The following is a 22,522-nucleotide window of genomic DNA, read 5'->3' as shown; positions in this document are numbered from 1 at the left end:
CATTAGGGGGTGCATCAAAGAAACTCATAAGTATGCGTTTTCACACCATCTCTAAACATTTAATTCTAAACAACTTTGAGGAATACAGGCAGGCGATGTCAGGCGTTTGTTCTTGTTGCTTAGGTAACGGACGCACGCAATTCAATGTAATTCATTTATTCATTCATTTATTGTCGGCTTAGTCCCTTTATTAATCCGGGGTCGCCACAGCGGAATGAACCGCCAACTTATTCAGCAAGTTTTTACGCAGCAGATGCCCTTCCAGCCGCAACCCATTTCTGGGAAATATCCACACACGCACACACACACACACACACACACACACTACGGACAATTTAGCCTACCCAATTCACCTGTACCGCATGTCTTTGGACTGTGGGGGAAACCGGAGCACCCGGAGGAAACCCAAGCGAACACAGGGAGAACATGCAAACTCCACACAGAAACGCCAACTGAGCCGAAGCTCAAACCAGCGACCCAGCGATGATCTTGCTGTGAGGCGAAAGCACTACCTACTGCGCCACTGCTTCGCCCCTCAATGTAATTCAAATATATAAAATATGAATTGATGTTTACTTTAAACTTTAATTATATTGTTGATTATATTGTCTAATAAAATTATTTGTAAAAAGATTTTTGTTAAAAAAAGATTTTTCTAGAGTCATTCACCAAATTTTGAGGCTCAAAAGTATCGGTTCAGGCACCGTTTTGGCACCAGTATCGAAATAACCCCTAACGATACCAAACCCTACTGTTAAATGTGTATGCATTGATTATATCTGTAATGTATTGAGGTCTTAGGCCACGTAGTGATTCATAGACCAGTAATAATACTTAAAAATCTACAATATTAAAAATCTACACTCTATAAATGACTACAATATTTTTCCATGTGCACTGGCAAAGTTGAGTTTCCAATCACAGGTTTATGAACATTAACATAATGAGATTTTACCAGTGTATCGAGTGTTTTAGGGCAACAGTTGTTAACATTTACCGGTTGCATCGCTGGTCTTCACAGAAACAGTGTATATTGTGAGCTCCACCATTTCCTCGTCGTCTATCACAGCCGGCATCTCGCATATGAGCGTTCGCTTGGGCCCGTATGAGCGAGAAAGCCATTCCTCATACGTGAACGTGGCCACTTCATCCGTCTGCAGGTTATGAAGCTCAATCTGCAGCACATAGAGACACAAATTAATACAATCAAATGTCACACTTTATTTTGATGGTACGTTTGTTCAATTTAAATGACATTGCATCTACATGCCAACCAATGCTCTTTAGATTATAAGTAAACTGTTAGGATGGGGTTAGTGTAAGTTGACATGAACTTGCAAAGTTTCTTATAGTCAGTTAAAGCCTAGTTCACACTCGAGGATTTTAAGCCTGATTTGAGCCCGATTTGGAAGTTAACGAGCTCGCCGACAGATCGGGCTGTGATCGGGAAGAAATCTGCGGGTGCACGGCGCTCGCCGCTCTTTATGTGTGAACTACTGAACAACACATCAACGAGGCTCGCTGACGCGTCGCCAACACCTCGCAGACGGAAATCCAACATTTAGCATGCTAAATATTCCAGAGCAGTCGGCCGACTCAACCCCACGTGTGGTCAGATGTAGTGACGAGCTGCAGCCAATGAGAGAGCATATAAGCATGAGCTGAATGCCTGTGTGTTCAGGAGCTCAGCAGAAACATCTGTGATTGGTCAGAATGGGCATCGGTGCACTCGCTTTATTCTGCGTTAGTACAGACATGAGAGTAGGCCATATTAACAGTGGAACTAGAATTCTGTAACTATTAGAATTACCATACGGCTCATTCTGATCGTTCTCATATAAAACGCCATATTGTCACAACATTTTTACATTCAAAGCTATTATTGAGATATTCAAATGAAGCTTTGAATGTCTGGCATCATATTTAATGACACCATTACCCTAAAAATATAATCTTTTTTTGGTAATACAGCCTATAAATATGTAGTTAAGATACTAAAACATGCAAAGGTCTTGGCTTTCATTTTCACTTTCAAACAGGAGCTATTTCACGGCACAGAATATGCTGTTTTGAAAGATATCTGAAGTAAATTGATGTTTTTGCCATCAGAAAGTTTTGTTTATGTTAGCAGGAAGTTGCCAGGCAAGAAAATGCACACATATTTAAAGTCACAGTGAAAAGTATCAGACATGCATGCAGTCATTTTGATTAATATGGTAATTTAAGGCAGAAATGCTCAGTTCTTTACTGTTTTGTAATAAAAAAAATAACAATGTCAGAAAGAAATACACTGATAGTTAGAAAGCGGCTGGGTGTTATTTGTTAGTTTTATTTCAAAGAGTTATACAATTACAAAAATTAAAAACTCTCTGTGTATCTATCCACTGGAACCTTGCAGATGAGTGATTAATCCGCTGATGAATCAGCTGATTTGACGATGTTTTTAAATGCTTTCTCCAAAGCTTGAAACGCTGTCAGTGATTTCATCAGCACACAAGCAGCCAATAGTGTTCAGCTTTTTCTGACGACTCCTCCTTCAAAATTTCATTGGCTGTGGTTTGGTAGCTTGAATGAGCTGTTGGGGAATGAGTTGTTGTCAGATCATGTAGTGTGTGACCCTCCTCTTGTGGATCATTCACAGAGTGTTGCGTAGTGTGAACACCACAGAGATTAAAAGACACAAAGTCAAGTCATGTAGTGTGAACGGCACAGCGATCTGCTGATGTTTAAAATCCTGTAGTGTGAACCAGGCTTAAATGTCTGTTAAATGTCAGTATCAACAGATATTAAGCAGACAGTCTACTAATACCCAAATGGACCATCAAAATAAAGTGTTACCCAATCAAATGCTTGCATTATAGTCTAGCCTAGATTTCTCCTTCAAACCTTATCCAGAAACCAGTCGGGTCTGCTTCCAGAAGCATCGATACGCACTCTCATCTTTCTCAAAGGAGCGATATCCTCAATCTCCAGATTAAATGTGTCCACCTGCCCTCGTTCAAACCTGCACACATTGAATGATATAAATTATGCATAGAAAATTATTTGAATAATTTATAGCTCATTCCATTGGTGTTTTTTTAGCTGTAGTTACATACTAATTTTATTCATTTTTTATTATTAAAGACTTAATCGTGATAAGTCAAATCCCTAAAAAAGTTTGTTCTGACACAAGATATTCACTTGTGTATTGTGTATATTTATTATCTAAATGCAATACAAACAGATATATAAAAACAAAACTATGCAAAACTTGCATATATATTTAAATTGATATATAATTTGTATCATATACATACAGTATATAGTTTATATCTTAATATAAATAAACATTTTCTCAAATATTTGCATGCGAGTGTGTATTTAAGTACACATAAGCAATATAGTACACAAGCAAGAATGCCTCTGGTTCAGGTCCCTACCCGGTCAGTTGGCATTTCTATGAGGAGTTCATGTTCTCCCCGTGCTCGCGTGGGTTTTCCCCGGGTCCTCTGGTTTCCTCCCACAGTCCAAAACATGAGACATATGTAAACTGACTAGATCCGCACCAGAGTCACACTTCACTAGCAGCACACCCTCACAGCAATCCTTAACCACTAGGGTGGGGTTCTCGAGATCTACCTGAGCTCAAACTCCCCTCTCGCCCTGCAAACGGGAGGGAGCCCCGTGCTCAAGGATCTTATAAGCTCAGGGCTCTCTCCCAGGACAGCATGCCAAACTAGCTTCATTACCAATAATCAGCTGAGTGTGAACTGTTGAATTGTGTATTATATTGCATATACTATAGTATTACAACACTTGATTGATGAATGCTACAGTATACTGTAGAATTGACTATACAATCGTACACTACGGCCAATTTTGCTTACTCAATTTTAATATACAGCATGTCTTTGGACTGTGGGAGAAACCAAAGCACCAGAAATGCCAACTTGTCGCAGCAATAGCCTAGTGGTTAGCGCGTCGACACATGGTGCAGTAGCGCATCAGGTCATCCCGTGTTCGAATACTGGCTCGAGGACATTTCCCTACCACCCCCTATCTCTCTAACTTCGCTTCCTGTCTAAATACTTTCCTAATAAAGGCCAAAAATAAATCTTTAAAAAAGAAAGAAAAGAAATGCCAACTGGCCCAGCTGTGACTCGACCCAGTGACTTTCTTGCTGTAAGGCCACAGTGCTAACCACTAAGCCACTGTGCCACCCCCTCCCCAATGTACAATAATGACAGCTGACAGTACATTTCCAATGTGTTTTTTCACTGGCCTTTGTACCTGTCCTCTAATTTTGGCAGTAACATTTCCTCCGACGTGCCGTAGACTCCAAACACGGTCATGTAGATCTGTGTGTCTGTGCCTGCGTGCTGGACGTCTCCTGTTAACACCGTTACCTCATAGATCACCTATAGAAAAAATACATCTTTTATTAAGTAAGTTCAGAAGTTTGAGTTCTGAGCAAATTTGAAACTATTATTCACCATAAACGCATTAAACTGAGCAAAAGTGACAGCAAATACATTGATAATGATAAAAAAAAATCTGAATTCTGAAGTGCTACATTTGTTGTTAACATTGATAACATTGTCATTTCTTGAGCTACAAAAATCTGCATATTACAATGATTTCTGATGGACTGGAACAAGTGATGTGATTGCAGTAATGATACTACAATTCAGGAAACCATCAAAATCATAGAAATAAAAAAAATCTTTAAATATATTCAAAGGTATTTAAAATATTTCACAGTATTTTTGCTTTTTTGGCTTTATTGGTGATCAAATAAATGCAGCCTCATTGAGAATCTTCTAAACTGTAGCTTATACTATAGACCTTTTTCATGGCTGCTGCATGGAGGGCGCCATAGCGACCAGCATCTTCCGGTAGAACGCTAAAAACTTCCGTTTACAGCGTGTACAACTGGTAATTTGAGCTCCGAAAATGGGTTTCAATAACGTTTTTAAAGGATAACAGAGTGTTTTTGTGACACACAACTTAGAAATGTGTCTGTTAAAGCCGTTATAATCTGTCACATGTGGTTCAAGCACGTCAGAAATACGAGAAAAACATTCTCCTAGTTCACGTGTCTGCCGTCAGAAATACTGTGTTTGTGCGTTCCCGGCCTGTCAGCTGTTAGCTCAGCGGCTCTTTAACACACACACACAGAGAGAGAGAGAGAGAGAGAGAGAGAGAGAGAGAGAGAGAGAGAGAGAGAGAGAGAGAGAGAGAGAGAGAGAGAGAGAGAGAGAGAGAGAGAGAGAGAGAGAGAGAGAGAGAGAGAGAGAGAGAGAGAGAGAGAGAGAGAGAGAGAGAGAGAGAGAGAGAGAGAGAGAGAGCAAACCAGAGTACTGGCATGAAACTTAACAGGTATGAAAGTCGTGCAATTTACAAAAATGACCAATAAAAGTCTGTTATTGATCCTCTGCTGGCTGATTTGCTGTTCATTCTAATCGCGAGCCGTTTGTGTTTCATTTCGTGTGTTGTATTCACCACGGTTTGTGTTTTTCTGTCATTTCGAAATGACACTAGCCTATATTTCCACTTTGTCACAGTTATTAAATCAGTGTGTCAGTGGCACAGTACAGGCTACGTGTGTGTGTCAAACATTTTGGTGAATTACATTAGTTTGAGCTGGTTATATATTTGAAATAAAGAGAAAATGTTGACTTTAGCGATGACGAGGCTTCATTTAAACTGCAGAAGATGCCGTCTGACAACGAGGGGAAAATGCCTCACAGCAGCTGTTTTCCATCCTATGGCAAGATGGCATTTCTTTAAATGATCAGTCCAGGAGATGGTGCTGATGGACAACAGTATTAGTTCAAAGGGGATAAAAGCAGGTAAAATAGATTAAAACTATCGTTTCAAAGCTGTCCAAATGTGACTGTTTACACGCATCAGCTGCCGACCGGAAGTTCTTTGCATTCTCCTTGCGCATACACACAAAGCATAATGGGTAATTTTGCGTTCCAAGAAAAAGGTCTTTATTGAAATCATAGTAATGCCCAACTCAATAATAATCAGTGTTGAGAGTAATGCGTTACAAAAGTAATGTATTACAGTAATGTATTACTTTTTCCTGTAGCGCAGTAGGCATTACTAATATATTTTCAGTAATATTTTACTCGGTAATATTTTACTCGTCATAGCAGCGTCAGCCAATGAAATTCAGTCAGCAATAGGCCACTGTCTAGCTGGTGTATTTGCATACAGCGATCTGATTGGCTGATGCTTCCGTCGGCACTTGAAAAGTTGAGCTAGTCCCAACTTCTGCAGCAAGCAACGCCCCTGAAGCGGCGCCAACGAATCAACAATGCAGTTCGGCAACACTTGACGTCACCCAGTCAAAGTGAATGGTAATCGTTGACGCTGACGCCCCGTGTGAATGGGGTGTAATGCTTGCGTTACAACAAACTTTTTGCCCGCAAGACAATTACAAATAAAAATACGGCAAGTAACTTCTATTTCCTGTTTGTGGTTAGTGAATATACGTGTGTTGTCAATAATCTTCCTCTGCCTATTGGACGCGGAATAATTTCAGCCTCTGAGCTCGAGGCTCAGCCCGGTTCGCACAAACGTTAAGCCCTAAAGCCTTTATACTCGACGCGCAGCAGAGAAGCAGCAAAAAGATGAAAATGGCAGAAGACAGTACATTCACGAGATAAACAGACGCACATATGGCATTATAAGGACAAGAAGAATGTTATTGTCAAATGCAACCTTTGTACAAACCTGAATTATCAACATAGACAAATAGAACTAGCAATTTAAAAAACATCTCGAGCGCTGCCATGCGACCACTCCACTTACAGAGGAGAGAAAGAAAACGGAGGACAAGTGTGATAAGCCAAAGCAGCAGAAATTAAGTTTCTCTTGTAGAGTGGATTTATTTAGTCTTTTTAGAGGCATATAGATCTGTGTTTGGCCTAAAAGGACTGAGGTTAAGGGGTTGGTCCTCTAATTGCACTTTCTACTGAGAAAGCTATGCTCATCATGCTCACTTGTGCATGACCGTTTTGTGTTGTGAACCTGAATTTAAGGTGAATAGAATAATGGCAACAATAAGAAAGAAAAAAGAAAAAAATCTGCAACTTGTCATGGCATTGGCGTTTACATATAGGCCTGTTGTGTCTAATATGAATATACCCAAGCTATTCACAGATATTGCCAGATAATCACTATACCTCTACCACACTTTTTTTTTTGTAATTGAACTTTTTTATTTTATTTTGAACTTTTATACCCACATAACATAAAATTCACAATACAAAATCAACATTCAAGAAAATAATGTAAACAAATTATATTAAAAATAATAGCCAAACAAAAGTTATAACAAATATAAAATAGTAAAAAACTATATAACAGACAGTCAAATTGACAACCTTTCAATTTTCTTTTTATGTGCTCTCCAAATATTGCAAAAAGCTACCCCATTTCTGATTAAAAGTATGGGTGGAATCCTGAAGTCTTGCCAACATACGTTCATATGATGCAGTAGAAGTCATCAGTTCAATCCAATCTTTAAAAGAGGGAGTATCTGAGTTCTTCCAATTTCGCAGCACCACTTTTAACAGATCATTTGTGATTCTTACCGTCATCATTTTTTGCATTGTCTTGAGCCTTCACATTGCCAGTTATATACTATATTGTTAGTAGCCTGGATACATGGTAGTCATTCTCTTACATCATATCGCTTTCTACTGGGTGTAAAATGTTCTGCAGTACATTTAGTCATTTTATAATGTTAAGTTCTAATTCTGTAGCTATTTTGGTGAAAGCAACTAAAAAGTAATATAAGAGTCATGTAACATTACAGCTCTGAGACAGTAATATTGTAAAGTAAGGGATTACTTGTAAATAACAGTAACAAGTAATCTGTAATGTATTACAGTTTAGAAGTAACTTGCACAACACTGTTAATAATAAGGTCACACTTTACATTAAGGGTTCATTAGTTAATGTTAATTCATGTATTTTTTACATAAACTAAAAGTGAACAACTTGTACTTGTTCAGCATTTATTAATCATAGTTCAAACATTTATTACTGCATTAAAAAAAAATGAATTCTTGCTTGCTAACATTAGTTAATGCACCGTGAGCTAACATGAACAAACATTGAACAATTCTATTTCCATTATAGTTACCAAAGATTAATAAATAATGCAATAGTTGTACTGCTTTTTGATCATGTTAGAAAATACAGTTGAAGTCAGAATTTTTAGCCCTCCTGTATATATACTTTCCCCCAATTTCCAGATTTTTTCGACTAATTTCTAAACATATTAGTTTTAATAACTCATTTCTAATAACCAAGTTCCTTTATCTGTGCCATGATGACAGTACATAATATTTCACTAGCACACTAGCAGTTGCAGATCGCTGGAGAACTACAATTCTGCAACTGAAATGAACTACAACTCCCATCATCCACCTCACACACACCAGTTCTGAATGACCAATGATTGCACACACCTACAGCTGAAGCTCATACAGACTGAGTAGTTGGACTTTAGATATACCTCACATTCTCATACACTTTGCTGAGTCTTGTGATCTGTAGTTGAGCATTAGCGAAGCGGTTTCCTTGTTCTGCGTGGTTTTGACCTTTGCTTTGTTTATTGTTTTATGTTGTTTTGCCGCCTGTCCTGACCATTTGTCTCCTTTTTCCGACTACACTTTGGATTACCTGCATGCACCTGTTCTTCCTGTTTTGACCATTGCCTGCCTGACTATTGTGTTTAATAAAGCTGCACATGGATCCTCACCTCTGTTGTCCCCTACTCATTATAAACATAATATTTCATGAAGATGTATTTGCAAATTGACATTATGAGATTAACTAACAATAACTAATACAACCTTGTTGAAAAATGTTTTCAAAAATAACTTATAATGGCGTACCTTCTGTGAGATATTGACCATTTCTGCATCTTGCACATTTAGGATGCGCGCGGTCAGTCCGTCTCCTCTGTCTTTGGCCAACCAGCATTTACAGCGAAACACATAGCGCACCGCTTTAGTCAGCACCTCCACAGTCAACTCATCCACCAACCAGCAGCTCTCGGGAGTCGCTCCATCATGACCCAACTAAACAACACAAAACCAGCAAATCTCACATCTACAGTATCTACAGTTCAGGACAAAATCATTAACCCTATTGTGATTTTATTTTTTTAATTATTAGTGCTCTTTAACAGAGAGAAGTTTTTCAACACATTTTAAACATCATAGTTTTAATAATTTTGTTTTTGGCACGAGAAGATAATATTTTACAAACTATTTTTAAGATACTAGTATTCAGCTTAAAGTGCAATTCAACCCTGTTGGACCCTTTGCATTTGCAATAGATATGTTACGGTCATTAGCTGAAGTACCCACCAGACTCAATAGAGGGCACTATATGTACACTCCACTAGAGATCTGTGCGGGACTAAATTTTGAATCCCACTCCCGCCCGCACCCGCTAGGTTTTAGCCCGAACCCGACCACTCCCGCTTACATTCAGCATTTGTTGTCCCGCTGCCTGACCCGCCCCGTTTTCTACCTACCACGCCCGATCACGCTAAAGAGCGGGGGGAGATAACCACCCAGCTATACAGAGTCCAGGCCGCCTATAACAAGCTGTCTGTATAAACACACACACACACACATAAGCACCAAGCACACACACACACAGACAAAGCTCTCTCTCTCTCTCTCTCTCTCATTAGCGCGCGCACTAACACACACACACACACACACACACACACACACATAGCAACAAACAAGCTGAACACAGCATCGCGCTATTTCATTTACACACATACATACGCGTGCTCACTCGGGAGTCGGGAGGGATATTGCTAGACGGCCCGCTCCCGTCCCAAATTAAACCCGTTACCGACCGATCCCTCGTTTTATTATCTGGTAGGGACAGCCGCGGGAATGCAGACCTCTACACTCCACCAGCCATTCATAGGGACTACACATCCCACCACGTTTGAGCCAATTCAAATTCTAATTACCCACTACAGCTGATATCAATCTGGACACAGACACACACACACACACACCATCCTGCTTCATAATAAAGCTGCGTTTGAAGCTCCACCTCCGTTTTCCGCACATTCATAACACATCACATGTAAGGTCATGTTTTAATCTTTTTTTAATTAATTTTTGATTTAGCTGTTGGAGCATTTCACCACATTTAAATCCTGCTGTCCATGATATTGAACAACTGTCATCCAATCAAACGGCAGTAAGGCTATGCTGGTTGAAATATGAAAAATATCCACTATACTGAAGAGAAGCAAGACTCAGAAGCAAGACTACCAAACTCAGAAGTAAACAACAAATCCAATGTTTTTATTAACATTTAGCATTCACTCATTCGAGGCGTTCCAAAGCAAGCCGAGAGACAAAGTCCCTCCAACGTGTCCTGGGTCTTCCCTCAGACCTCCTCCTGATGGGAGATGCCTGAAACACCTCCCTAGGTAGGCATCCAGGAGGCATATGACACCACCTCAGCTGACTTCTCTCGATGTGGAGGAGCAGCGGCTATACTCCAAGCTCCTCCCGGGTGACAGACCTCCTCACCCTATCCATAAGGGTGCGCCCTGCCACTCTGCGAAGGAAACTCATTTCGGCCGCTTGTATCTGAGATCTTGTCCTTTCAGTCATGACACAAAGCTCATGACCATAGGTGAGAGTATGAACGTATATTGACTGGTAAATCAAGAGCTTTGCCTTTCGGTACATTGACTGCATTACTGCTGCCGCTGCACCAATCCGTCTGTCAATCTCACACTCCATCCTTCCCTCACTCGTGAACAACCCCCATCCTCCATGAACAGCCACCTTATCGTGGTGGAGGGGTTTGAGTGCCTGAGTGATCCTCAAGAGCTATGTGGCCCCTGGTAGGGTCTCCCAAGGCAAAAAGGTCTTAGGTAACAGGTCAGACTAAGTGCAGTTCAAAAACCACTTATGAGTTCAACAACATCAAGGACCGTGACGTCGCCTGGTATGGCGCAGCCGGGGCCCTTGCCTAGAACCAGGCCTGGGATTGGGGCTCATATAAGAGTTCCTGGTGGCCGGGATTTTTCCCACGGAACCCGGCCGGGCTTAGCCCGAAGGAGCGACTTGGGATCATCCTCCTGCAGGCCCACCACCTGCAGGGGAAGCTGCAAGGGGGCGCTGCACTGTGCAACGGGTGGTGGTCAAAGGTTAGGACCACGACAACCTGATCGTCAGGCACAGAAATTGGTTTTTGGGACATGGAATGTAACATTTACCAATATTTCATAAATTGTATAGAAAAAATATTTACAAATAAAGTAATAAAAATCCCTTGTAGTCTTGCTTTAAACATAGAAATATAATTAATATTATAAATGTTATTAATGGGCCAAAACTAATCTATCAAATAGCATTTAGATTTTTATTTTGTCTCATTTATGGAAGCCTCAAGAACCGAAAAATGCACCTTCTGCCTTTTTATGAAACTTGAAATATAACTGAAATATAAAATAGAATAATAATAATAATAATAATAATAATAATAATAATAATCGTATAATATTGACCTCAGCAGTTTTTACATAATTGTAGTTATTTTTTAATCCAACCAAACCAAAAGAAGTTGGTAAGTTTTTCTCCAGAATAAAAAAAATTTATAATATAAAACATAAATAATTATATTTTTTTCTTGCTCTGTAAAACAGCACCTGAGAAATATTTGGTAATAAATTAAAACTTCAGAGGAGAAGTAATCATTGTACTACTGTACGTCACATTTATCAAAGATTAAACTCACTTCCACTTTCTTGATCTCTCCAACATCAGTCCCGTAACAAGTGAAGTAATCCAGTGCTCCAGGAAGGAATGCGCTCTTCCCATCTAAATCGAGCCAGAGACGCTCCGACCTCTTGTGCATCTTTCCTATAATGATGACGTATACTCTGCTACTTGTACTAGCATCCCGATCCGAACCCGTCGTCACCGAGAAGTGGTAGGGGATCACTTCACATACACACATATTTACACAAACACACACACACACACACACACACACACACACACACACACACAAAGAGTTATTAAAGACTTTTTACATTTAGCTACATAAGTATGAGGAACTAAATAAATAATAAATATGAATATTACTAATAGATATTAGAAACTAAAATCATCCCAAACTGAAATGAAAAAAAAAAAAGTAAAATAAAAACAAATAATTTAATGTATTTTATTAATATAATTTGCACTTATTTGACTACAAGATTTTGAAGATTAGTTTTAAATATTTTGTCAGGATTATCTCATTTCTGGGTACAAACTGGTCTGCATTTAATTTAATTTAATTTAATTTAATTTAATTTAATTTAATTTAATTTAATTTAATTTAATTTAATTTAATTTAATTTAATTTAATTTAATTTAATTTTTAATTTAGCATAAGAAATAAATTTAAAAACTATATATAAATTGCAATAAAATATTTCAGATTTTCTCAATTTATTAGGTAAAAAATAAAGAAATTTAAAGGAATTAGTCAATAAATCAGAATTTATATTCTATATAAATTATGATATTATAATTACCTAATCAGTACCAAAACTGAAGCTAACAAAATAAAAAACTTGAGACCACACTCCATAAATTTATTTATACTGTGATAGAATATATATCTAGGACATAATTTTACATCTTGTCTCACTGTATAATATCTGAGTATGTGTTTGTACATACGTGATGCTTCCTCCTCATCTTCATCATCCTCTGAAAGTCGTTTCTTTTTCTTGTTCATGTTGCTGTCCAGATTGGTGACTTTTTTAATTGGGCAGAAGGCGGTCTCTCGCTCTCCCTCAAAGCCCTGCATGCATGCATACACAAGATATATGTAGATAAGCAATTCCAGCGATATGGATGTGACATTTACAGTAAAACCTCAAAACAGAAATTCACAGAGAAAGTATATGCTAATATTATATTAAAACATCTGCTTATATTTTTTAAAACTACTAACCACAGAGTTAGGGGATGAGAAAAATATATCTATAAGTAATATTATATATATTTAAGCGTGTTTTATATTTTAAATGCAGAAAACAAATATGCATTATGCATGTGACTAAAAAGATGGCGAGTTTACAGTATACAACATACTTGGGAGAAATTCTGTGAATTAAACTGCACAACCCATAATGAATAACGCTAATCAAAATGATAAGAGTTTGCTCTCTAAAGAATTAAAATTGATTTTACTTTATTATAAGTTTTGCATTTATGAGGGATTTGACAGATGTGAAAAAATTTAGAGACATTTTTACAATATATAAAAATAGCAATGCGCCAAAACACGCCTGCTTTTTTAGACCAGAACACCTATGGGCGCACAAATGAGCGCAAATGCATTTGCTATTTAAACAGTGTGGCGCAACGCCTCAAAACAACTCTTGCGCCGAGCTGAAAGTAGCAAATAACAATTGCGGCGCGCCTTGCGCCACATTGCGCTGGATGTATGATAGGGGCCCCTTGAGTTTTCGTCAAAGGACGTGCCGGTGGCAGCCCCGAAACTCTGATATTTTATAAAAAAACAGGAAGTTGATATAACTCAGGCATGCATTGTCTGATCTGCCTCAAAATCCACACTTTGATATCAGTCCTGACCTGCACACGTTTACATGCTAATATGGTGTTTAACAGAGCAAGGAAATGTTCACAGCATGTCTGATAATATTTTTTCTTCTGGAAAAGGCAGTTTTTAACTTTTTAAACACCATTTTAAGGTCAAAATTATTAGCCCATTTAAGCTATTTTTTTTCCGATAGTCAGAACAATACAGAACAAACAATCATATAATAACTTGCCTAATTACCCTAACCTGCTTAGTTAACCTCATTAACCTAGTTAAGCCTTTAAATGTCACTTTAAGCTGAATATAAGTGTCTTGAAAAATGCAAACCCCTACAAAATCCTCCCAGGCAATGTAAAATTATGATTTTTTCCCCAAATAATTACTTAAGTCATCTTTATGAAATTAGATTCATATCGCAATATATAATGCAAAAAACCTAAATATCGCAATGTTGATACCGCAGTAAATATCGCAGTTTTTTTCATGCAGTCCTACTGTAAAATACAAGCCTACACAAAACGAAAAAGGGTTTTGCTATTTTAGTGAAAGCGTAATTTTTTTTCATGGCAAGCTTGACATTTGCATGGAATTGCTCACATGCACCAGTCTGTAAGGAAAGCATTGTTAACGAATGCATGCACGGGTGCAGCACATGCACACATGCAGGCAGACCTTAACGTAGAACACCCTGTCGATCCGCTTGTCCTCCCTCTTTCTGGACAGCCAGCGCTCACACAAAAACAGAAAGATTTCCTCCGTGTCCTGGTCCAACACTTCCACCTGCTCCAGGTACCAGTCGGCGCTCAGCATGCTGTTGTCATGGCGAATGCGGATCTTAAACACCTGGCCCAAATCCACAGCCTCCAGGGTGAACGTGTCCACCTGGCCAATCACAAGCATTCGATGTCAGCAGCAGCCAATCAGAGGGGATATGCTTCAAGGATTGTTGTCAGTATTACATTTATTCAGTAAATTGATCAAAAGTGTGACTGAAGAGATTTGTAATACTACAAAAGCTTTGAAAAATCAAATAAATGCTGTTCTTTTCAAAGTTTATGATTAGGAAATAGTTCCTGAGAAACAAATTAGCATGTTAGATTTTTTTCTGAAGGATCCCAGCAGAAACACAACATCATAAGACGCTAATATTAGGTTAGATCTAGATTTTAGCGTCTAAAGACAATGTGATTTTGATATCCAACAACAACGTGAAATGATGTTGATGTTTTGTTGGTTTTAGGTTGTGTTGGAAAGTGACTAAAATCCAACATCGAGCCAACATCTTAAACCAACATCATATTGACTTTAAACACTGACATTTCAAGAGTTCACACTTAGTAACTGCTTGATAATAAAAGCAGGTTTGGCATGCTGTCACGGGAGAGAACCCTGAGCTCGGAGATAGTTGAGCCCAGTGCTCCCGCCTGGTCAATAGGCATGTAAGTCGTTACGAGATCAGGTAGTTCTCGAGAGCTCCCCCTGGTAAAGGAGGAAAGAGGGAGATGGGGTGGATGGGGGGATTCTTTAAAAAACGAAGAAGAGGGAGTAATGCTAGTTGGGCTATTTATTGCGAGTTTGGATTGATTCAATTCAATCATATCACATGCTCCTCTCAAAATTAGATTGTAAAATGTCACTTATTTGTCAAGTATGGCAATCAAAATCCAATGTCTGATAGACGTCATAGTGGTAATATCCACACAATAGCCCCTTTCACACATACAGACCTTTCCGGAAAATTGCCGGCAATTTTCCGGAAAGGTTGTATGTGTGAACAAGTCCTTTTTGAAAATACCGGTAAATTCGTTCTGGCTATTTTCCGGAAAGAGAAGTTGTAACATTACCGGCAATTTGCCGGAATGCTGCGCTGTGTGAATGCAGAAGGAAGATTCCCGTAATAAGCGCGTGCACGTCTAGAACGTGCTGACGTGAGACGTCTGCTTTAGCCAATCACAACAATCAGACGCATTTACGTCCGCGCGGTTTGTGAGGATAAAAGCCTTTGAATATTTTTCCAGACACATTTAGCTGCTAGAAGTTAGTCAGATCACGTTTATATGTTCTTCTTAATGCCAACTGTGTAAATAATCATCGATGAGATGCTTATGATAAGCCGTTGTTTGTTTACCTTCAAGCTTTGCGTGCGCCTATGAGCGCCTGCACACGTACATATTATGAACATCTCGACATGCGAAAGTGATCCTGCGAAAGTTGTTCACAATATTGATCATCCACAGAGTTTGTACTATAGTCAAATGTTTACAAATACAAGCGCAGCCGTTTAAAGCTCATTTGTGGTGAATGATGTCAGAATTTACCGGTATTTTGGAATGGATGTGTGAATGCTCTTTTCCGGAAAATTTCCGTAACGTCCTCGCCTGTGTGAACAGCGTTTTTTTCAATATACCGTTAAAGTCGTTCCGGAAATTTTCCAGAAATTTACCGGTATCACTGTGTGAAAGGGGCTAATGTCAAACTCTAATGTCATTAGACGTTGATATTTCATCATTTTTAGGTTGCTTTGGAAAGTAACCAAAATGCTAAATCTATCCGATGTTGGACACAGATGTCGGTCTGACATTGGGCTCTGACGTCAACCTGATTTTCATTTTCAAACAAAATGCAATGTCCCAGGACGTTAGGTTACAACATCAGTCTGACGTCATGTGCCTGCTGGGATCATGTGACACTGAAGATTGGTGTAATGATGCTAAAAAAAATGAGGTTACCTCACAGGAATTAATTATATTTTAAGATATTTTCGAATAGAAAGCGGTTATTTTCAAATATTAAAAATTTGTATTTTCTGTTTATGTAAATGAAGCACTGATTAGCATAAAAGGCTTTCAAAACCTAAGCAGAGGAGTTCTCAAGACCTACCTGAGCTCAAACTCTCCTCTCGCCCTTCAAAAGGGAGGGAGCCCCGTGCTCAAGGATCTTATGAGCTCAGGGCTCTCTCCCGGGACATCATGCCAAACAAGCTTGATTATTAATCATCAGCTAAGTGTGAACTCTTCAAATCATTCAAAGGAATCATTTTTGCTTTTTTGTGGTGAATTTTTTTAATTTTCCCACCAAGTTATTTTTCTAATGTCCTTAGTAAGGTGGCAGAGAGAGCTTAACGTGCTACAATTTAAGAAAACAAGTGCAATTACAAAAAGACGCCAGCACACTGAGAATTGATCTTCATCAGTTTGACAGTACACATGCTGCAAATTGTCAAAACGCAAACACATTTTAAAAAAAATGTGCTGCATTTTCTTAGAATGCCAACAATTAATAAAACGTGCTGCATTTTCTCACAACGCAAACAATTTACGAAAACTTGCTGCATTTTCTCACAACACAACGGAAATGTTTCAAGGAGACCCTAAAACGTGACGGACCCGGCTATTTAGGTTATGGTTATTCAGACTAATAAATACTAAAGACACTGGAATCTGGATTTTAAAATAAACAAACAAAAAACCTTTTTAAAGATCACCTACAACTTCACTGAGCAATAGTCATGGCACGGGGGTGTCCGTCACATTTTTTTAAAAATCTGAAAAATCTTTTTCGTTGTGCTTCGATGTTTTTGTGTTGAGAAAATGCAGCGCGTTTTTCGTAATATGTTTGAGTTGTGTGAAAATGCAGCATGTTTTTTAAAAATGTGTTTGTGTTGTGACGATTTTCAGCACATGTGCTGTCAAACTCTGTCAAACTCCTTAGAACCTTCAAAACGTCCAGTTTTTTTTTTTTAGAAGATATATTGACATTATTTTTAGTTATTTTTAGACATCCGCAGTATAAAACGTATGCCGGAATAGTTGGCGGTTCATTCCGCTGTGGCGATCCCTTATGAACAAAGGGACTAAGCTAAAACAACGTTAACGTTACGCAAATGTTGAAAGGAAAACCTTATTCTAATAACGTTACATGCTTACATTTACACACTTTAAATGAAAAGTTAAAAAATGTTCAGAGAACTGGGATAACATCAAATCTTACAAATTTAGTGAGGACAAAAGGGTTCAGAAATAGCTTTTTAAAGGACCACACTTATTTTAAATAAATAAATAAACTATATTTGGGAAGCATTAGTAAGATGTCATGCGTGAATGTCTCACCGATCCTCTCTCAAACTTGTTGCTGTTCTCAGACTTGCTGAGTTTGCGTTCTCCAGTGTCGCCCATGTCTCCATAAAGAGTGATGAACACGTTGGCATCAGTGCCGGCGCCATACACATCCCCCGTGCTTACTGTCACTGTATATGTGTGAACTGCAACACACACACACACACACACACACACACACACACACACACACACACACACACACACACACACACACACACACACACACACACACACACACACACACACACACACACACACACACACACTCATTAGTCTTCCTGTTGCTCAAATACAGTAGCGGAGCAAGGCACTAGCAACACCAACATCATGGCTTTGAACCCATGAACTGAAAAATGTAGTGTGAACTCACAATGGGTGTACTGTATTGACAAAACATATATTTTAATGTTTGATGATTTGTCTCAGTAACAATAATGCTGAGTTGGTTTTCATTCAGGTTCCTTAGCTAAATTAGGACCGTCAAAGATGATTATATATGACACTAAAGCCACCAGTTTGTGGCAAAATGTCCATGTCTTGATGAGCGATTTACGAATCATTCATTTAAACGATTAATTCAAGCTTAAACAAAGCAAATTCATTCTTCCATGGTGGGGCGCCACACTAAAATTCATTCCCGCCACCGCTACAGTACAGCTTTTCATTCAAAAACCTTCAGTTGTTGCTGTTTTTTTTTATTTATTAATAGCAGGTTATAATCACACTAAAACATATTAAAAAGTAACTGAATTATAACAGAGTGAACTTTTCTGTAACTTTAGTAGTGCTGTGTGTTATTTGTTTAACCCTTTAAGGTTACATGCTGACTGACTGACTGTGCGATGTGTAAGGCCAGAAAACAGGACGTAGCTTTCAGTTATGATGAACACAGTTTCCATAATTATACTTTATTTCTAGATAAAGGATAAGTGGTTCTGCATACAAAGACTCTTATCTTGCTGGAGTTTATGGCTGTTTCACTTTACTTCAGGATGCATCAATGTCGTTCTGTAGGTCTATTAGAGAAATTCAATTACAGTTGAAGTCAGAAATATTAGCCCCCCTGTTTATTTTTTTCCTCAAATTCTGTTTAACGGAGAGCAGATTTTTTTTCAACACATTACTAAACATAATAGTTTTAATAACTCATTTCTAATATCTGATTTATTTTATCTTTGCCATGATGACAGTAAATAATATTTGACTAGATGTTTTTCAAGACACTTCTATACAGCTTAAAGTGACATTTAAAGGGCTTAACTGGGTTAATTAGGTTAACTAGACAGGTTAGGGTAATTAGGTAGTTATAGTATAATGATGGTTTGTTCTGTAGACTATCGCAAAAAAATCTAACTTAAAGGGGCTAATGATTTTGTTCTTAAAATGGTGTTTAAAAAATTAATAACTGTTTTTATTCTAGCCAAAATAAAACAAATAAGACTTTCGCCAGAAGAAAAAATATTATCAGACATGCTGTTAAAATTTCCTTGCTCTGTTAAACAACATTTGGGAAATATTAAAAAAAGAAAATAAAATTCAAAAGAGGGCAAATAATTCAGACTTCAACTGTATATATTGCTAGCCAATTTAATAAACGTTGGAGACATGCTCATTCATAAATGCCCTAAATCGCACTTCAGCAGCGTTTATTTGAGAGCGCACAAGAAAATCTGTGCTTGAGCAGCTTATATTTAAGGGAGTGCAATAAGTTGTGTGCATGAACAGAGGAAATCAGCACGCAAGCAAAGAGATTTGCATGCTGGTATTACATGAATGCGATCTCGACTTGTAATACTGCACTCATGACATTTGTCAGTGACATAACCCTATAGGTAGTTGGAAGATCTGTGTAAAAGGCCTCCCACCACAGCTGGAAAAAATCATAGAAGAAATAATGTTATATATGGATCATTGAATCATTGACAGAAGCAAAAAAAAATGTGTTGCTTTGAGATGTGTAAATATACAACTCTAATCTAAAGGTCTAAAAATGTAATTCATTTAAAGGGGTCATGAACTGAGAAAACAAAATGTCCTTTATCTTTTGATATATGAGAGGTCATAGTACTATATAAACACCCTGTGAGTTTCAGAGCTCAAACCTTCATTGTTACTCTAAAAACAGCTTATATTAAGGGCAGTCTGACAAAACGGCGGGAAATGGAACGTTCTTATCTATGATGTAATAGGTTGGATAAGCTCCGCCTCCACATAAGATCAAAGTTTTACTTTACTGCCTGTCCTGCTCTGTTAGTATGCAAATCTGTTAGCTAGTCAGAGCAGTGTGTGTTTACTTCAGAGTCTACAATCGGTCACGCCCATTCAAACAAAGCATTCTGATGAGTGGTCAAAACAGCACAGAAAAATAGACACATTACTTCTGAATTATGATATTTTTTTTAACATAAAATCTTGATAGCATTATTAGTGGACCAAAGAGAACAGTACAAATGTAAAAACTAGAAGCCATACAGGGACATTTGCTTGCCTTCGTGACTTAGTGTCATTCTAACTTTAAAAAAAAACATATAAATAACGCACAAATGCAAATGTAAAGAACATAGGCAAATCCACCAGACTTACTCTCCAGGGCGTCGTCCACTTCTGTCTCGATGATTTTGAGGGTCCCGTCTCGTGAAAGTTTCTCTACGATGATGTCAGACGGCACCAGCTCACGAATCGTCTCTCCGTCCTCCTCCGAATGAGCCAACCATCGCTCACACGGGAATATTGCTGTTTCTGAGCCCTGCGTGCGCACACATATTTCAGTCCTTAATGTTTATTATTAGTTCCGTACACTTACATAAAATGAGATTAATGATACTATGATGTTTAATTAAAGTTTACATTTGTCATTTTTCAGTGTTTTCATTGTCAATGTTGAATTCAATTTCAAACTTACATTCAAAGCTTGTAATGCAATTTGGTATTGAATATACAGTGTATCTGAAGAGTATTCACAGCGCTTCACTTTTTCCACAGTTTTTATGTTACAGCCTTTTTCCAAAATGGACTAAATACATTTATTTCCTCTAAATTCTACACACAACACCCCATAATGACAATGTAAAAAAAGTCATTGCAAATTTATTTAAAATGAAAGATCTGAAAAATCACATGTACATCAGTATTCACAGCCTTTGCCATGAAGCTCTAAGTTGAGCTCAGGTACATTCTGTTTCTGCTGATCATTCTTAAGATGTTTTAGCAGCTTCATTGGAGTTCACCTGTGGTCAAATCAGTTGATTGAACATGATTTGAAAAGGCATACTGTCTATATAAGGTCCCAGGGTTGACAGTGCATGTCAAAGCACAAACCAAGCATGAAGACAAAGGAATTGTCTGTAGATCTCTGAGACAGGATTGTCTTGAGGCACAAGGCTGGGGAAGATTACAGAAAAAGTTCTGCTGCTCTGAAAGTTCCAATGAGCACAGCGGCCTCCATCATCCGTAAGTGGAAGATGCTTGGAACCACCAGGACTCTTCCTAGAGCTGGCCGGCCATCTAAGCTGAGTGATCGAGGGGGAAGGGCCTCAGTCAGGAAAGTGATCAATAACCCCATGGTCACTCTGTCTGAGCTCACACCACTAAAATATCAACGGAGTGGCTTCACAACAACTCCATGAATGTGATTGAGTGGCCCAGCCAGACCCCAGACCTAAATCCTATTAAACATCTCTGGAGAGATCTGAAAAAGGCTGTACGCTGTTCGCTTCCCATCCAACCTGATAGAGCTTGAGAGGTACTGCAAAGAGGAATGGGCAAAAATTCCCAAAAACAGGTGTGCCAAGCTTGTGGCATCATATTCAAAAAGACATGAGGCTGTAATCGCTGCCAAAGGTGCATCAACAAAGTGCTGAGCAAAGGCTGTGAATACTGATGTACATGTGATTTTTCGGCTTTTTAACACTGTTATTATGGGGGATTGTGTGTAGAATGTTGAGGAAATAAATTGAACACATTTTGAAAAAAAGCTGTAACAAAAAAATGTGGAAAAAGTGAAGTGTTATGAATACTTTACGGATGCACTGTACACACATTTAGCAAAATTCATTTACAACATTTTAAAATGGTTAAAATGGCCACCTATGTAGCTCCAGTGTTGATGGATCTTTTCTAAATAAAAATGTGAAACTTAATGACCCCAAACTTTTGAACAGTACTGTAAAGCCACGGCTGGGTGTGTGTGCTGATATCCGAGTTTCACGCCGATTTGCTTGACGGAGCTACAGTGGAGGCAGTGTTTCACTTCTCTACTGTACACAGATAGTGCTGGAGTGGAGCGACAGGTCAGAGAAGATTAGTCACTGGAACTAATTATACCCGCCGCAACACCGAACAGATGTGGGTCAATGAAATGGGTGCTCCAAAGACAGTGGAGAGGAAAAGAAGGTTTTCCACAGCCAAATGGGAGGATTCTAGACTCAACCTAGTTTCATGTTGCCAGAATTAAGACCAATGGATCTGGTCCACTTTTTAGCTAAAAAAGTGCCTGGCCAACGTGTAAGCCCTATTTATGTATATTCACATACACAGTTGAAGTCAGAATTATAAGCCTCCCTGAATTATTAGCCCCCCTGTTTATTTTTTCCCCAATTTCTGTTTAACGGAGAGCAACGGAGAGGATTTTTTTTTCAACGCATTTCTAAACATAATAGTTTAAATAACTCATCTCTAATAACTGATTTATTTTATCTTTGCCATGATGACAGTAAATAATATTTGACTAGATATTTTTCAAGACACTTCTATACAGCTTAAAGTGACATTTAAAGGCTTAACTAGGT

General features: G+C 38.3%; 1 protein-coding gene across 1 annotated transcript in view; it reads right to left on the bottom strand.

The window, feature by feature from the left end:
* Window positions 1-22,522, bottom strand: part of loxhd1a (lipoxygenase homology PLAT domains 1a) — a 193,293-nt gene that overhangs the window by 15,401 nt on the left and 155,370 nt on the right. The window contains exons 29-37 of the mRNA XM_087300574.1: window positions 20,319-20,481; window positions 17,727-17,878; window positions 14,290-14,499; window positions 12,729-12,852; window positions 11,794-11,999; window positions 8,901-9,086; window positions 4,273-4,400; window positions 2,887-3,004; window positions 998-1,175 (exon numbers count right to left, since the gene is read on the bottom strand). Coding sequence (XP_087156700.1) covers window positions 998-1,175; window positions 2,887-3,004; window positions 4,273-4,400; window positions 8,901-9,086; window positions 11,794-11,999; window positions 12,729-12,852; window positions 14,290-14,499; window positions 17,727-17,878; window positions 20,319-20,481 — 1,465 coding nt within the window. The remainder of the gene's footprint in view (window positions 1-997; window positions 1,176-2,886; window positions 3,005-4,272; window positions 4,401-8,900; window positions 9,087-11,793; window positions 12,000-12,728; window positions 12,853-14,289; window positions 14,500-17,726; window positions 17,879-20,318; window positions 20,482-22,522) is intronic.

Source organism: Danio rerio, chromosome 21 (assembly GCF_052040795.2).
Source record: "Danio rerio strain M-AB ecotype USA chromosome 21, GRCz13ab, whole genome shotgun sequence".
NCBI classification, from domain to species: Eukaryota; Metazoa; Chordata; class Actinopteri; order Cypriniformes; family Danionidae; genus Danio; species Danio rerio.
Note: the sequence above shows the minus strand (reverse complement) of the source record. Positions and strands in the feature narration are given on the sequence as shown.